The sequence below is a fragment of the Loxodonta africana genome, chromosome 8, assembly GCF_030014295.1.
Source record: "Loxodonta africana isolate mLoxAfr1 chromosome 8, mLoxAfr1.hap2, whole genome shotgun sequence".
NCBI classification, from domain to species: Eukaryota; Metazoa; Chordata; class Mammalia; order Proboscidea; family Elephantidae; genus Loxodonta; species Loxodonta africana.
The window spans coordinates 25,762,029-25,780,147 of NC_087349.1; the positions used below are offsets into that span (position 1 = coordinate 25,762,029).

Sequence of the window (18,119 nt, forward strand, 5' to 3'; positions counted from 1 at the left end):
CTTATTATTTTTAAGAACCTAACTGCCAGTGTGTAACCTTTTAGACACCAAAGAGTGATTTAACAAAGAGTGAAAAGGCAAATTAACGATTTAGTAAAGAAATTGTTTTCTAAGCTGAGTATATACATTGATATTCAGAAGTATGAAAAGAATAAATTCGGGTGAAATTTGTGAAGTTGTTTTAAAAATGTGCTTTGTAAAATCTACTGAATCAAATCTCTCAATTGATATTGCAAAATTGTGTAATCAGATTTATAAAAAGTAGTAAGTAGACTTATGATTTCCAACAGATTTTTTTCTGTATCTGTGAAAGCGTTTGAAGTTTCTTAACTCATAACAGTCTGTTTGTAGGTCCACCACAATGGAGTGGTATGTATGTGGGATGCCATTTGATGTGATGCTCTAAATTACGCATGCTGCGATGTGTTGGTTTTCAAAGGAGTTAGCATTAGTGTATCCTGACTCCAAATCTAACTTCCAGTGACGCTTTTTGCCCTCTACTCAAACTAATATTTTGGTCATATAGATACTAAAGTAAAAAAAAAAAAAAAAAAAATCTTTATATTAGCCAGAGCTTATACTTCATCTGTATTTAGATAATTTTATCAGAATATTGTGGATTTTTAAAAAACGCCTCTTACCCACATCACCATTGTCTTTATAAATATTTACTTATTTTTAGCGATAGCTTTTCACAGTTAACATTATTTCAGCAACCTGTGTAAAATAGATTTACATTTTTACATTAATTTGGGGCATGTAGGAGGGCCTAGCCAGAAATAAACAGCGTTCTACAAATGTCTACTCAGGGAATTGTCAGCATTCCCATAAATTTAAATTTGTGTTAAATAACATTTTTCTATTTGCTTCATCTCTAGAGTACATGAGAGTAATTCTGTGTTCCCTCAGTTCTATAGTACTACATTTCCTTTAACTATTAAAAAAAAAATTTTTTTTAACTATAAGTTATATTATCTCATAGTCTCTGCTTTAGAATTCCCATAAATATCTAGACAGTATCTACCAATTACTTTTAATATTAATATTGATCAGAAATAATTATTTTTAAATATGTCAACATTTTTTGAGTGCTGTCAAGACAAGGTTTTTTCTGTAATCTTCAGTCTTCCTTTTTAACTAAACTTTGATACTAAGAGCAGTTTTTATTTGTTGTAATTTTTTGTTTCATCCTTTTTACTGTTTCCTTTTTAAAAATCTAAGAAATACTGTTGTTATTCTGATCCTGATATGTGTGGTGATTCTTAGAGCTTTGAAAATCTGTAGGCTGTCAGACTTTCTCTTAGTAGTGTGTGGTGTCTGCCTAGCAAAAGTTTTTGTGCATGTAAGCCTAACTTCGTGCCATCTGTTCTTTCCTGTTGTACTTCTTAGGAATTCTTCTGTCATAATTCTCTGTTACATTATGATATGGTATGCCTTTTGGATACTTTCCTTCTTATGTAGACATAATATAGACTATAAAAATTAAAGTTGGTGATAGATGTTTTCTTCAAGAAAATATGGAAAAGTTCCTAGTCACTTTTCAAAGTAATAGAAATGCAGACCATGTGCTGTTCTCAAACTGGATACAGCTGATAAGGCTCTTCCTTTCTCTGAACAGTGGTTTAGAATTTGAATGGGCATTAGCTGGGCCCTAAATTATTCCACTAAATGCACTTACTGCAAATTGAAATTTAATTCTCTTATACTAAGGATATGTTTTTATATACAAAAGATTGTGAATCAGAAATCCTTGGTGACTTCATGAGAAATGACTACCGTATTTTTTGCAAATAACGTGCCCACATAAATAACGAGCCCACATAAATAACGAGCCCACACAAGGCATAGCACACTGAAGAAAATAGTGCGGGGGAGGGAGTTGCGTGGTTGGCAAAAAAATGTAAGACGCTCATGTTATTTCTGTAAAAATACGGCAGTACTTTTTGTGATAAAATAGGCTGGGCCTTTTCCTGTTGAACAATAAACAAATCATAAAAATGTAAATCTAGACAAATATTCTTATTTGAGATATAAACGTAAAACTGATTAAAATGAAACCTTTGTTATCTGGCATAAAGGGCTTAATTCAGTGTCTTGTTAAGGGAATATACATAATACATATATGCCATATCTACTTTTCTCTCTTTCGTTGTGAAGTTTATGTCAGAAAAAGAGCTTGTTGCTTTTAGCAGGTTTTACACATCCCTGCTCTGGATCCAGTGAGAAAATGGAAAGACCCTTAGCTGCAACTCTCAGATCCCCAATACACCTTGAGTATAAAGGCATAGGACCTTTGCACTGTGATGCCCTATGTCTAATTAGAATAAACTCCCTTTCTTTTGAGCTGTATATTATTTTTTGTATTCCAGAAATAAACCTCATATGATGGTGGCCTTTCTGCATGTTTCATCCGATGTTTATGATTATACCAAATGGCAGATGTTTATAGCATGATTCCTCTAGATGATTCCAAATGGAATTGGAAGATACAGCGTTACTCCCTTTGAAATTAGGGTTTTTTGTTTTGTTTTTGTGGTTTTTTTTTAACCTTTGTGTTACTGCATTTTTGAGTATCTCTACCAGTTGTTATTTATGGTGGATACTTATAAATATACAGGGTAGCTGGGAATATTCATTAATATATTAGACTTTGTATCAAAAACAAATAGCTATTATGGATTCTAGAAGTTCTCTACTTTTAAAAATAGTTAATTTTTCTATTCAGTCTTAAAATGCATGGAGAAATAATGAAGATGTTTATTATTACGTGAATTTGTGTATGTTGTTGTTGTTAGGTGCTGTCAAGTTGGTTCTGACTCATAGCAACCTTTTATATAACAGAAGCAATACTTCCCAGTCCTGCGTCATCCTCACAGTTGTTGCTATGTTTGAGCCCATTGTTGCGGCCACTGCATCAGTCCATCTCATTAAGGGTCTTCCTCTTTTTTATGACCCTCTGTTTTACCAAGCATAATGTCCTTCTCCAAAGACTGGTCCCTCTGGTTAACATGTCCATAGTATGTGAGATAAAGTCTCGCCATCCTTGCTTCTAAGGAGCATTCTGGCTGTACTTTCCAAGACAGATTTTTTCGTTCTTCTGGCACTCCATGGTATGTTTAGTATTCTTCTCCAACACCATAATTCAAAGGCATCAGTTCTTCACTCTTCTTATTCATTGTCCAGCTCTCGAATGCATATGAGGCAATTGAAAATACATGTCTTGGGTCAGTCATACCGTAGTCCTCAAAGTGACATCTTTGCATTTTAACACTTCAAAGAGGTAATAGCAGATTTCTCCAATGCAATGCGTTGTTTGATTTCTTAACTTCTGCTTCCATGGGTGTTGATTGTTGATCCAAGTATAATGAAATCCTTGACAACTTCAGTCTTTTCTCCATTTATGATGATGTTGGTTTTTGGTCCAGTTGTGAGGATTTTTGTTTTCTTTATGTTGCGGTGAAATCCATACCGAAGGCTGTAGCCTTTGATCTTCATCAGTAAGTGCTTCAAGACCTCTTTGCTTTCAGCAAGCAAGGTTGTGTCATATGCATATCACAAGTTGTTAAGGAGTCTTCCTCCAGTCCTGATGCTGTGTTCTTCTTCATACGGTCCAGTTTCTTGAATTATCAACATGCAAATTGAATAAATACAGTGAAAGGATACAAGTCTGATACACACCTTTCCTGAATTTAAACCATGCAATGTCCTCTTGTTCTGCTCAAATGACTGCTTTTTAGTCTATGTACAGGTTCTGGATGAGCATACCCATAATTTGTTACGATCCACACAGTCAAATACCTTTGCATAGTCAATAAAACATCTTTCTCATATCTCTGCTTTCAGCCAGGGTCTATCTGACATCAGCATTGATATCCCTCGGTCAATATCCTCTTCTGAACCTGGCTTGAATTTCTGGCAGTTCCCTTTGAATGTACTGCTGCAGCCATTTTTCAATGATCTTCAGGAAGATTTTAGTTGCGTGTGATATTGATGGTATTGTTTGATAATTTCTTCATTCCTTTGGATTGTCTTTCTTTGGAATGGGCACAAACATCGACCATTTCCAGTCTGTTGGCTAGGTAGCTGTCTTCCAAATTTCTTGGCATAGACGAGTGAGCACTTCCAGCACTGCAACCATTTGTTGAAACGTCTCAATTGGTATTCTGTCAATTCCGAGAGCCTTGTTTTTGCCAGTGCCTTCAGTGCAGCTTGGACTTCTTCCTTCAGTATCATCTGTTCTTAATCATATGGCACCCCCTGCAGTGGTTGAATATGGACAAATTCTTTTTGGTACAGTGACTCTGTATTCCTTCCAACTTCTTCTGATGCATCCTGTGTCATTTAATATTTTCCCTGTAGAATCCTTCAGTATTGCAACTTGAGGCTTGAATTTTTTCTTCAGTTCTTTCAGCTTGAGAAATGCTGAGCATGTTGTTCCTTTTTGGTCTTCTATCCCCAGGTCTTTGCACATTTCATTATAATACTACTTTGTCTTCTCAAGCGACCCTTTGAAATCTTCCTTTCAGCTCCTTTACTTCATTATTCCTTCCATTTGCTTTAGCTACTCTACATTCAAGAGCAAATTTCAGAGTCTCTTCTAACATCCATTTTGGTCTCTTCTTTCTTTTCCTGTCTTTTTAATGACCCTTTACTTTCTTCATGTATGATTTCCTTGTTGTTACCTCACAATTCATCTGTTCTTTAGTCATTAGTGTTTGGTGCATCAAATCTGTTTTTGAGATGGTCTCTAAATTCAGGTGGAATATTCTAAAGGCTATACTTTACCTCTCATAGACTTGTTTTAATTTGCTTCAGCTTACGTATGAGCAATAGATGGTCTCTTTCACAGCCTGCCCCGTCCCTATTCTGACTGATGGTATTAAACCTCTCCATCAGCTCTTTCCACAGATACAGTTGATTTGATTCCTATGGATTCCATCCAGCAGGTCCACGTGTATAGTCACCATTTATGTTGTTGATAAAAAAAAAAACAAAAAACCCAGTGCCCTAAAAGTTATTTGCAATGAAGAAGCGGTTGGTGTAACAAAATTGTACCATTCGATCTCCTGCGTCACTTCTGTCACCAAGGCCGTATTTCCTAACTACCAATTCTTCTTTTTTGCTTCGAAGTCTTGCATTCTAGTCACCAGTACTTGTCAATGTATCTTGATTGTGTGTCTGATCAATTTCAGACTACAAAAGTTGGTAAAAAATCTTCAGTTTCTTCGCCTTTGGCATTAGTGGTTGGTGCGTATACTTGCTTAATAGTCATGTTAACTGATCTTCCTGGTAGGTGTGTGGATATTATCACTGGCAGTGTTGTACTTCGGGATAGATCTTGAAATGTTCTTTTTGACAATGAATGTGATGCCGTACCGCTTCATCAGTTTTGTCATTCCCGGCATAGTAGAACATATGATTATCTGATTTAAAACAGCCAATACCAGTCCATTTCAGCTCACTAATGCTTAGGATGTTGATATTCAAATGTTCCATATCATTTTTGACAGCGTCCAATTTTTCTAGATTCATACTTTGTGCACTCCAAGTTCCGATTGCTAGTGGATGTTTGCAGTTGTTGCTTCACATTTTAATTCACACCACATCAGCACATGAAGGCCTTGAAAGCTTTACTCCATCCATGTCATTAAAGTCAACTCTACTTTTAGGAGGCAGCTCCTGCTCAGTCATATCTTGAGTTCTGCCCACCCTGAAGTGCTCATGTCATTAAAGTCTACTCTATTTTTAGGAGGCAGCTCCTCCTCAGTCATATTTTGAGTTTCACCCAACCTGAAGTGCTCATCTTCTGGCAACATATCAGCCAGTATTCCGCTGCTGCTCATAAGATTTTCACTGGCTAATTTTTATCAGAAGTAGATCACTGGGTCCCTCTTCGCAGTCTGTCTTAGTCCGGAAACTCCATTGAAACCTGTCCATCAAGGGTGACCCTACTGGTATTTGAAATACCGCTGGCATACTTCCAGCATCACAGCGACACATAAGCTACTACAGTACAACAAACTGATAGACAAGTGGTGTATACTGTTGGTAAAATCATGCCTCCAGAAATATAATAAAAATAAAAATTTATACTTCAAGATTTTAGTCCTGTTCTCCAATCTAATGTCTACACTTGCCGTACTTTAAATTTCTTATGTATTATATTTTCTGTTTTCACTTAATATAGGTAGAATAAGAATGTAAATGTTATTAAAAGCAGAATAATGGTAATATGTTATTAGTAAGTTTAGTTTAATTTTTCAACATTTAGAATCCTCAGTTATTACATTAATGATCATTTCATGTCTCATTGATAAGTGATTGAATATTTCACCTGAGCAGCCAGTCCTCCCTGTTGGCCACTACTAAAATTGCTGACTATCTTTTAGAAATATTAAAAAAAAAAAAACTAAACCTGTTGCCATCGAGTCAGTTTTGACTCACAGCAGCCCCATAGGACAGTAGGAACTGCTCCGTAGGATTTCCAGGGAGCAACTAGTAGATTCAGAGTGCCTAACTTTTGGTGGTTAGCAGCTGTAGTAGCTCTTTAACCACTGTGCCGGGACATATTATAGTAAAACCTGCAAAAGCCAGAACCTGTGTAAGGCAGAAACCTGTCAGAAAAGGAAAACACAAGTATTTTCCACTAATTGAGAGCAAAGGTGGGAAACCTGCGTGACCTCGAAAAACAAGGCAGTCTTGTCGAGTTCCAGCTCTCAGAGCTGTCACTGTATAAAGTAAAAGTACAAATGTAAACAAAGGTTATATTTTAAAAGAAAGAGCACTATACTTGTGTTTTAGCTCATACTAATGTGAATAAATCCTAACGGGTTATGCTATATTAGTGATTTAATTCTGAAAGTGAATTTATTTTATAAAGAAACATGCTGAATTCTTTAAAGAAGGTATCTACTGATATTTTATTAAAACGTGAAATTATACTTATTGATCAAAATGTTTGATTTCGTTGTTATATTTTTTAACTATATAAAGAAGAAAAGTGTTAATTTTCCCTTTACTACTTCTATATAGATTGTGCTAATTCCTAAAAACTAAATTCAACTGTTTTAGCTGATATTTTTTAAGAAACAACAGAAAGATGATTTTTAAGCTGAGTATTTCCAAATGGAATCATAAAATAAGATCTGTGTGTAGATATTTCTCTAAAATATAATACGAAGAGGCCTTTTTTCTTGTACTATTTTGTTCTTGTGCATGGTAAAGTGAATTGCTTTTTCAGTATGTTGTTTGTAAAGGGGAAAAGCATGCCTTCTTTTTTTCTTTTTTTATTTCAGCACCACCACCTCCACCACCCTCGAGGGGAGGGCCGCCACCTCCTCCTCCCCCTCCACATAGCTCAGGCCCTCCTCCTCCTCCCGCCAGGGGACGAGGCGCTCCTCCTCCTCCGCCTTCGAGAGCTCCCACCGCTGCACCTCCACCACCACCTCCTTCCAGGCCAGGTGTGGGAGTCCCTCCACCACCACCAAATAGGATGTACCCGCCTCCACCTCCAGCCCTTCCCTCCTCAGCACCTTCAGGGCCACCACCACCACCTCCACCTCTGTCAGTGGCAGGATCAGTGGCACCACCCCCACCGCCTCCACCTCCTCCTCCACCCGGGCCACCGCCTCCCCCTGGCCTCCCTTCTGACGGCGACCATCAAGTTCCACCTCCTGCAGGAAACAAAGCAGCTCTTTTAGATCAAATTAGAGAGGGTGCTCAACTAAAGAAAGTAGAACAGAACAGTCGGCCAACATCCTGCTCTGGAAGGGATGCGCTTTTAGACCAGATACGACAGGGTATCCAACTGAAATCTGTAAGTAATCTCTTTTTTACATTTAGATCATCTGCGTAACGGAGTTCTAAAATAATTTACGTGAAATCTTTGGAAAGTTTTTTTTTTTTTTTTCCCTTTTCTCTTGCCATTTATTTTTATTTAAGTTCTATTTTGATAAATGACTGTATCTGTGTAAGCCATACTTCTGTATCATTTATACTTTGAAAGTAGCCATCCCAGTAACCCAGTGCCGTCAAGTCGATTCCGACTCATAGCGACCCTAGCCATAGACGGTATATAAATGAATGGGCATGATTGTGTTGTAATAAAACTTTATTTATGGACACTGAAATGTAAATACCCATATAATTTTCACATGTCACAAATTTTTTTTTTCTCCAGCTACCTAAAAATATAAAAACCATTCTTAGCTTTCAGGTCATAAAAAAGCAGAGGGCAGTATGGATTCAGCCCATGGGGCGACCCTGTCCGAAAGCCTACATTCACATGCTTCCTTTAGATGTAGTGTCTGAGTTCCAAGCAGAACACTTGTTCTACAGGGCTTCAGAGAGGTGATGGATGGTAGATTTTTCTCTGAAGTGAGTGGAGATGAAAGAAGGAAACTATAATTGAAAATTATTTTGCAATACTGTATAGGGAAGTATAGTAACCTTTTCTATGTCAAGGAAACCCTGGTGGCGTAGTGGTTAAGAGCCAGGGCTGCTAACCAAGAGGTGGGCAGTTCGAATCCACCAGGCATTCATTGGAAACCCTATGGGGCAGCTCTGCTCTGTCCTGTAGGATCACTGTGAGTCTTTTTGACTCGACGGCAGCGGGTTTGGTTTTTTTGGTTTCTCTGTCAAAAGCTTTGGCTCTGGGAAGAGTGATGGGTAGAAGACACAGCTAATATAATGAAAATATTTAAACATCAGCATGACAGATTTAAGAAACTTCTGCTTTTTAATCCAAAGCTAGATCTTTTCTTGGTGTGTATTCAGAACAGGGCTTCAAATTGGGTTCCTTCAGGTTTGAACCCCTGCTGAGAACTTACATTTCTAATGAGTTTCTTGCTGAGAATTTGCATTTCCACCTGATAATACTGAATCAGAATCTACATTTTAACAAGATCCCCAGATGACTGTTATGTATAACTTCCTGGGAACTTGTTAGAAAATGAAGCCCTGATTCAGAATGACGCTTAGACCAGCCTGTACACAGTCATCTCTGCCTGCTCCCTCCGTTTAATTTCGACCCAGGGTTTCTTAGGATCGGTTGAAGAGCTATGAACAGTGGTTACGGGCAAAATTAAATTAAATGTCAGCCCAGGTGAACAGCAGGCTTTTATAGTGCTATTTATTTTCAGTTAACTTTTATGTTAGAATCTATGCTTCTCCCTATGTCCCTTTCTTTCCTCCTCTTTCCCATGCCTAAACTACCTTTTTGTCATCCTGTTCTCGTTCCTCTGTCCCCCACAACCAGCTTTTGTTTCTTTCTCTCATTCAGCTATGATAAGAGGTGTTTTATTTTTAATAAAGTTGTGTCCTCTTTTCTCAATTTAAAAAAAATGGTGAGTTAAATTTCATGTTTTCCCCTTCCCATCACTTTTTCCAGCCCAGCTCTACCCACAGATGAAAGCAAACAAACAATCAAAAACACCTGCAACTTGATCTCTGCATTCCCTTTAGAGGGAAAAATGTCCATACTGAGTGTAGCCTAGTAAGCCATTTTTATCCTGAATAATCACTCCCTTTTTTATTGTATTTAGAGTGTTATCGTAGAGGGTATAATCAGTGAATTATTGGCATATTATACATTTGATCTAAGCCCACACATTTACTTCATTTTTTAATAACTAACCATTCTGTGGTTGAATTTCTCTGGCCATGTTTCTTTGGATTATCAGTATAAATCATCAGTTTTTTCTGTGATGAATACGTCTGACATAAACCCACTGAATTACTTTAAAGAGCTAGCAAGAGATATGTACCCGTTCACTCACATATATTTTGAATTCCATGTTAATAGTGCCTCAAATAGCATTGTGTTCAAGGAAGTAAGAGCTTTCAAAATGTCTTCAATAGCAGTATTGTACCGCTCCTTTATAATCTCAGGTTGTTTGAATGGTGCCTAAGTGTTTCCCGTTGCTGCTGTCATATTTCTTTGAAAGCCACCTCATGCTGAAATTTAAAACTCTGAAACTAGTTCTGTTGTCTTTTTCATTTGGGGGCACTTCTACACCAGTAATAGTTAATCTCTCGTCGTGTGCCATCAAGTTGATTCGGACTCATACACAACCCACAAAAACCTGAGTACTAATGAATGAATCTCTGTCTTATGGGAGTTACTCTGAATGTTTTTAAAAGAAAAAAGTTTCTTGACCAAACCAAGTACTAGGAATAGATGTGTAAATACCAAAAGGAAAAGTTTGTCCTAATGAAATAATTTTTCTTTGGGAGATAATTTGGAATTTTTATATTAAATAATTAATTAAAATAAATATTTAAAAACCTTGTATAGTTATTTAATACAGCTGTTCTAGTGCATCTTTAATTATACCAATAATATACCTTTTATATGGATAATATAAGTCCAAAGACAAAGTGCTACTGATTCTAGTCAAAGTGCATTTAGAGCAATACTTTCCAAATTATGGTTTTTTTTTTCCAGTCCCCTACAGACTTCCAGTATTTTCTCTCTCTCTCTTTTTGAAATAATAATTTAGTTTTTAGTGAAAGTTTGCACAACGAGTTAGGTTCCCATTTGACAGTTCCTACACAAATTGTTAAGTGACATTAGTTGTATTTATCACAGTGTCAACAGTCTTTTTGTTCTGTGTTCCCTTTCCAGTACTCTAGTTTCCCTGCCCCCTTATCTTCTCATCTTTGCTTTTGAGGAATTGTTGACCATTTGATCTGATACTGATGGTCTTTAAGTCAGGCACTGATCTTATGGGTAATATCCTTTATTTTGTGTGCCACCCTGCTGTTTGGCTAAAAGGTGACCCTCAGGGGATAGGCTCTGTTCTAGGTTTAAAGAGTGTCTCAGGGAGTCCTCTGCTCTCTACTATTCTAGGTTGTTTGGCTTTAGAAAAAAAAAAAATTTTATAAGAATTATTTCTGCTTCATATTTTTCTCCCATTCTATATGGGACCAGCTATTGTGTCCCCAGTCAGAATGGTCAGTGGCCATCTAGTTCTCTTTTTTAATGTGAGTGTTGGAATAAAGATAATTATGTGTAGACTATCATTCTGATAAGTTAAATTTTGATGAGAACGTTTGATACTGATTTTTTTCCCCTAAATGTACTTTGTGGGAGACAGAAGTGCTTTACTAAAAAGGTAGTTAGTTGCCTTGTGACACAGGTACATTTTGAAAGCTTCCCAACTAATTTCCTTAAAGGGAAGTGATATGCTATGAAATACTCATTTTGAAGTATAATACACATGTATTAATCATATCTTTATACAGTGAAACCTGTGAGACCCGGAACTCAATGAGACTGCCTTGTTTTTCCAGGTCTCGCAAGTTTCCACCTTTGACAGGGTGCAGCCTTACTTTCGTAATAATTGTCTTAGTGGAAAATATTTGCGTTTTCCTTCTCTGACAGGTTTCCGCCTTACACGGGTTCTGGCTTTCACAGGTTTCACTATACCATATGAGGTATGACTATATAAAGGTTTATTAGTGAAGCCAAATTTTTCTAGAAATCTTTTCAGTTAAGTGTGCTTCCTTTCCTGCCTGACAACTCTAAGAATTTAAATATTATCCCTAGGTGTGAAAATGATGTTTCTTGATGCTAGTTTATTCATCTAAGACTTTGTATACTGGAATGAACAGAAGTACCTCAGATACAAATCAGGTATTATTCGAAAGCGTGATATGCAAATATAACCAAAATTTTGGAAATGTATTGATGGCTTATACATTAAGGAGAAGAGGAGACATTTCTTTAATATTCTTTTAAGGTGGTAGTATGTTTCTTCTTAATTTGATTAATTTTGTCCTGGGCTTGCCTACTTTCTTTTCTTTGAAACTAAGAAGTGATGCTAAGAAAGTAAGATTTCCAGAGCCAGAGATTCTTTGTTAAGGATTCTTCACTGAATGTTGCTCGCTTGCTTTTCCAAGGTATCTGATGGCCAGGAGTCTACACCACCTACACCTGCCCCCACTTCAGGAATTGTGGGTGCGTTAATGGAAGTGATGCAGAAAAGGAGCAAAGCCATTCATTCTTCAGGTATATCTGCATGTGTATATGTAATAAATTTGAATATATGACACTATTTTTTTATTTTACAACTCAGTCTTTGCTAGCTTTTTCTCTGCTGATTGAGTAACTTACTGATATGGGCTCTGGGGCCTATTTAAGGAAGTTATTGCCTCTATGACTAGTCTATCTGAAGCTTAACGGATGCCAGAACACCTTAGCTCTAACCGTAAATTTCAGATACTGGTGAGTGTTACAAGGAAAGCTTTTTAAAAATTAGGAGAATTACTGATAGGAAGAAGGGTTAAATTTTACATAGGATGGCCAAGAAATGCCTCTCTGAGGAGGTGAATTTTGAATGCAGCCTAAATGATGAGAATGAGTCAGCCAGCCAGAAGGAATAGCTGCTACAAAAGCTCTAAAGTGAGAATAAGTTTGGCATGTTTGAGGGACAGAAAGAAAGTCATGTTACTAGAAACAGTGAATTGAAGGAGGGGCGTTATGAGACAAGGTGAAAGGGCAAGCAGCAACTGGGCAAATCACGTAGCATCTTGTAGAGTGAAGTAACACGTCTGATTGCACTGAAATAGCGGTACTCAGCCCCTGGAGGACTCTTAGAAGGGCAGCAACATGCTATCGCTAAAACTTAGCGCCTACATAATGTCACTCCATTGGGCCTGAGGCTCTGAGGCAAATGGAGTATAGATTAGCAATGATCCAAGCAAGATGCGATGGTGGTGTGCCGTGTAGCAGTGGAAGTGCCAAAAGCAGCCGACATGGTGGATTGGGTGTGAAGGATGATGGAAAAGAGGATGATGGAATAATTTCTAGGTTTTTGTCCTAATCACCTGTGAGGATAGAAATGCCATTAATTGAAATCGGGAAAAGCAGGATGGAGGGGGAAGAGCCTGCTGGGAAAGGAAATAAAAATTTAGAATCTAGTTTTGAGTTTGAGAATTTGTGTGTGAAGAGTACAGGAAAGCATTTGGATTTGCAGTACGCAAGGCTAAAACTCAGAAAGACCAACCCAGACATGAATTTACACGTTAAGAAGTATACAGATTGCAACTTGTTACATAGACACTAAGGAACTAGAACCCAAGTCATCTGACTCCTGTTCAGGAACAGAGTATCCAGTAAGCAAGGTAATCACAGGCTTACTTACTAATCTGTAGTGAACAATTTCACATTTTTTCACCACATCAGAGATACTGCTTCTAGGTATGGCTGTCATCTGTCTCTCTCCTAACCCTTCAGCACCTTCCTATTGAATCGAAGCCTCTTTTCAAATGTACAGTCCTTAACAGGGATGGATGACCCAGTAAGCCAGGTAGCCACTAATCTGTAGTGAACAATTTCACAATGTGGTGTGAAACCCGTGTGAAATTGTTCACTACAGATTAGTAAGCAAGCACAAGTAAGCTCGTGCTTACCTTGCTGATGAGATAATCCGCCCCTGCTCGTATTCTAAAATTCAATTCACTGTCACACTCTGGATTTATTTCATTAGATTCATTTTAAACTATCTTAGTAACTAGATCCTTTCTGGAGTCAAATGATGTGTAATTCAGGAGTTAACTAATGGGAGAAACCACCCAAGAATTATGTAATGTTATTTTATTTACATATAATGTTTTAATTGTTCATCTTGATCATTTTTGTCTAGATGAGGATGAGGATGAAGATGACGAAGAAGATTTTGAGGATGATGATGAATGGGAAGACTGATCAATATATATTATATATATATATTTTTAAGGTGAAATACTAAACACTACTTTCTGTCTATGGATTCTGTAAAGTTATCATGTAAATGTTCTACCAATTTGCTGTATATTTTTGTTGCCTTTTTTGCTTTTTTTGTAATTAATCTGTGCAATACCTCATTTAATCTGTAAAGGTTTGTCATATCTTCAACAAAGCTACTCCCTGTTATTGTGTGCAAGTTTACACCAGAATGCTCACTTTATTTGTGAATACTTTTCATTCCATCAACAAGGGAGCTTGAATATTATGAGACTGACAAAAACCTTAATGTAATTTAGTTATAATGCCAGAAGGAAAACACTATTTTCATACCCTACTTTTTCTGTACCTAAATTTTCTTATTAAAATCTAGTATAGCACTACATTCTTTTTTAAGTGATGCAAACCTTAGTTTATGTAGCTCCTTCATTTTGAGTACAATGGTACATGAATGTTGAAGCTGATACATCGCGTCGTTCTTCAGACATCACTACACTGATGAGTTTCTGAAATTTTAGCAATACGCTCTACATAAAATCCCTGCCGAGATGCCAGTGGCGAAAAGCAGCCACACGCCTCTTACAGCAATATTGCCTGTGATTGTACAGCAGTGGCATTGGGAGGCTGGGATCACAAGGAGCCCTCACGTACCTGCACTTGACTAAGGTGATTTTTATGCTTTACCAAATGTTGCAGGCTCTTTGGCAAACCAATTTTTTAAGCATTTTTGGTATTATTCTGAAACAGCCAAGTTATTTAAGTTGTCGGAGCTTGAGGCATTATGGCCAGAGTTTCAGTCTATATGACCTGAAGGGCTATGCATTGTGGTTACTCCAATATTTGGTTAAAAATACCATAAAAATCAGAACATGATAAAAAATGTTGTGGAATTAAGTATTTGTATTTTTCAGCTTACATGGGTTGAGATATTCAGAAATAGCAACCATGAAAGTCTAATCTAGAAAATTGCAAATAAATGCCCTATAATGCTAAACCTAATATGTTATATATATATATATATTTTGATAACTCCTCAAGGTTTTTGTCACATGTCAGGTGAAGGGTTACATTTTTCTTAAAAGATTGGTCATCTTAATGTCAAATTTCTTGCGACACATAACTGAATGATAGATTTTTTTTTTTAATAAAATTTTACAACCTGCACATTTGTTATGCATACTAAATGGTGTGTTAAAATTAGGGTCTCCTTGCCTCACTACAATACACTAATCTGCCTAAGGTGGTGGTTTTACATTTATAGCGCTAACTACCGTACCTACCTACTTTAAATTTTAGGTGGAAAATGATTGGATTTAAATACAGCCACGTTTTTCTCACTTTGAGTCACATGCAGCATGTAGTTCACATGTATTTCATTGCTGCAGTCACAATATCCACCTAAAAATTATGCTGTCTAGAATTGTACTGACCAAAATCTAGCATTGTTGGCATGATCTTGACAGGCTGGACCTGCAAGATGTGGCTTGGATTTTAACCAGTTATCACGTCATCTCTAGGGATCATGTATCTACTTATAATAAGAAATAATTTCAAGGGTTTTGTTGCTGAAAGCAGTAAGTGGTGCGGTAAAATAGTTAAGTTATTCAGAGAATGTTAACCTTCCTTGCAAGAGTAATTTAAGCACGTGGAAAAGATTCCAGGCCGTTCATTTCTTGCAAAAACAGTGCCCTCTGCTGCTAGAAACCTTTTTCTGCTTTTATTTTTATCGTGGCTTGAGCTCAGTGAGTCTGGTGTGGATGAGGCTGAACAACTATTAACCAATAGAATTAGGAATTTGTGAAAATGGTAAATAGAACAGTATAATTATTTTAAATAACATTAAGCATTTTCCTTTTGACATTATAAAAAACATTTTAAATTTTCTAGAAATGTCTTAAGGTAATGCCAGTTTAAGATCTTGCTTAACTTTTAGCCAAGGAATTCAGGGTTTTTCAGTTAACTTTGGTATGGTAAAAATTTATCAGGAACTGCTCTGAGCGGAGAACATCAATTCTTTAGGTTAGAAACACAATTTTAAACATGTAAGAAGGGTGTATAATTTGCCAAAAGGTAATTGAGTTTATTCTTCCTTTCTAAAGAAAAAACGGTTTTGTCATCGTTGTTGTTACACAAAGTCTAAATTACTGTTGGTTGAAACACGGCACTTGTAACGTTCCGTCCAGGCATGACGACTCAATCTGCTTTACTAAGTGAGATGTAAAGGTTGCATGTTTCAGTCCTCCGCCGTCTGGCTCTGTGGGCAGCACTGTACCTGTGCATCGTCTGAAAGCCTCCCATATATATTCCAGCTAAATGATTGTCTGATAGCCTTCCCGTTTAACAAGCTAGCATGAGGCTTTTTCTATCTAAACGCTACGTGATAGACAATTTCAGATAGCCACGAATTGTATGTATGAGATTCATAAAGACTTTCAATCATTCATTTCCATTTATCAACTGAAATTTTGTTTAGTATGTGAATTTTTTTTTTTTTTTTTTTGAAATGTATAGTGAATAGGATGTTGCACTGGTGGCAATTCATCATGGAGCATAATAAAATTAATTTGACCCAAATAGCATGAAGTAGTGTGTTTTTGTTTATTGTCAAGAGATTTAAATAGATAAAATTCTTTAAACTGCTAGGTATAGCAGAGGGTACACAACAGTGAATAATAATGGTTGAAGTTTTCAGAAGCCTGCATGCCCTCAGAGTTAGAGTGTGCCGTTAAGTAAACACAGCGAGCGGAAGAATGTTACACCCTGTACTGTTGGGAGCATGACAGCTGCTCTGCAGCTCCCTGGACGCCACACTGCAAGGTCAATGGCTCGGAACTCTCACTTACCAAAAATGTTAGCGTTCTCTACATCAGAGTGACACTAGAGTTTACTAGTAATTTCAAAAAAGCCAAATATAGCAATTCACGTAGGACTTGAACAGCTTTTAGTAAACAGCATTAAAGATGGTGCTCATTTTAAACAGGAAACTCAGCTTTTGATAAATAGAATTTTCCATTCCATTGACTCTGGCACAAGTGGATGCCTGAAGATTAAACTGAGTTATGGAATCCAGTGTGTAGGATGCTACAAGATGCTTTCTGGAGCTTTAGCCACATTTAACAAGCATTTGAAGAATATTAAAAAGTTGTTTCTGTTGTATATGAACATTTAAGACTACATTAACACTTTTTTTTTAAGAAAGAGAAATGTGCCTTAAAATTCTCCCTGTCGCATCGCGTTTATCTAATCAATGGAGAAATTCCTGAAATGATTGACTTGCCTTTAGGAGTGGAGTTCCTAAAGGACATGTGTAGAGATAAGGTCTATTTATAGTACAATCCAAAACCCTTTATTGAAAAAGTTGGAGAATTTTACCTTGCACATTTATTTTACTGGCATTTTCATAGCTCACCTCAAAAACAGCATTCTCTTATAACCTCTTGGTCATTTATTCATAGATTTCTTTTAAAAACTGCTTTCTAGGGAAGCTACTGGGATAGAAGGTGTAGTAAACTAGCTGCTGTGAATATGATAGGGACCATGCTTTGCAGCTAAGACAGCCTTGCAGATGTTATAATAAGGTATGTCCGTTGCCATTAGGGAGCCTATTGAAAAATTTGGCTTTTAACAAAATGGCCAGACACATCTGCCACAGCTTTTTTTTTTAATTTACTAACCATATATTGAGACTATTTAAAACAAGTCTAGTGTACATCTAAACTGGATAGGTGCACCACTATCAGGACTGAAAACTCAAGATATGAATGGAACACAGTTATTTTAGGTAAGATACAAAGATAGTAGCTTTATAGGTAGTTTTCAATTTAGTCATATATTTGTATGTTTTCTACTTAGTGGTTGGGGATTCCTAGTAAATTTGAACTGACTCCTGATTCTTTTAACAAGAACAAAAAATCTATTATACTTACCTTGGTAAAGTTTTTTTTTTTCTGTTTGAGAGGAAATTCAGTTTTAACGGTATAAATTTGCATTATGGAGTTTAAACGGAAGACACTTTTCTGTTTTGAATTGGTTGTCATATTGTGACCTAAATTTAGTAAGTATTAGTTATTGCTAGATGTGGGAGGATTTTCATCAAGGTCTACTTCTGAGAATTTTTTAGAATTCTAGTTTGAAGGAAGCTAATTAGAAAGCATCAACCTCACCATATTTAAACAACCGTTTAGTAAGAACTAAGTATGTGGTGGGCATTAAGATACAACAGTGAAGTAAGATAGGCTGCCCACCTTAAATCTAAAATGCTTATATCACAACTGAAAGACACGTGAAGACCACTGAGTGAAAGCAGAACAGAAAACACACGGAGACCATTGAACCTAGCCTTCCGTTCCACAGGTGAAGGCACGCATACTCCCAGTGGTTGAGGGGCTTGCCG

At 36.8% G+C, this 18,119-nt stretch overlaps 1 protein-coding gene across 1 annotated transcript in view; it reads left to right on the forward strand.

Moving 5' to 3' along the window:
- The window catches only part of WASL (WASP like actin nucleation promoting factor), a 72,282-nt gene extending 56,060 nt beyond the window's left edge, over window positions 1–16,222 (forward strand). The window contains exons 9-11 of the mRNA XM_003407243.4: window positions 7,296–7,816; window positions 11,902–12,010; window positions 13,647–16,222. Of these exons, the coding sequence (XP_003407291.1) occupies window positions 7,296–7,816; window positions 11,902–12,010; window positions 13,647–13,708 (692 nt within the window). The 3' untranslated portion in view covers window positions 13,709–16,222. The remainder of the gene's footprint in view (window positions 1–7,295; window positions 7,817–11,901; window positions 12,011–13,646) is intronic.
- The last annotated feature ends 1,897 nt before the right edge of the window (window positions 16,223–18,119 follow it).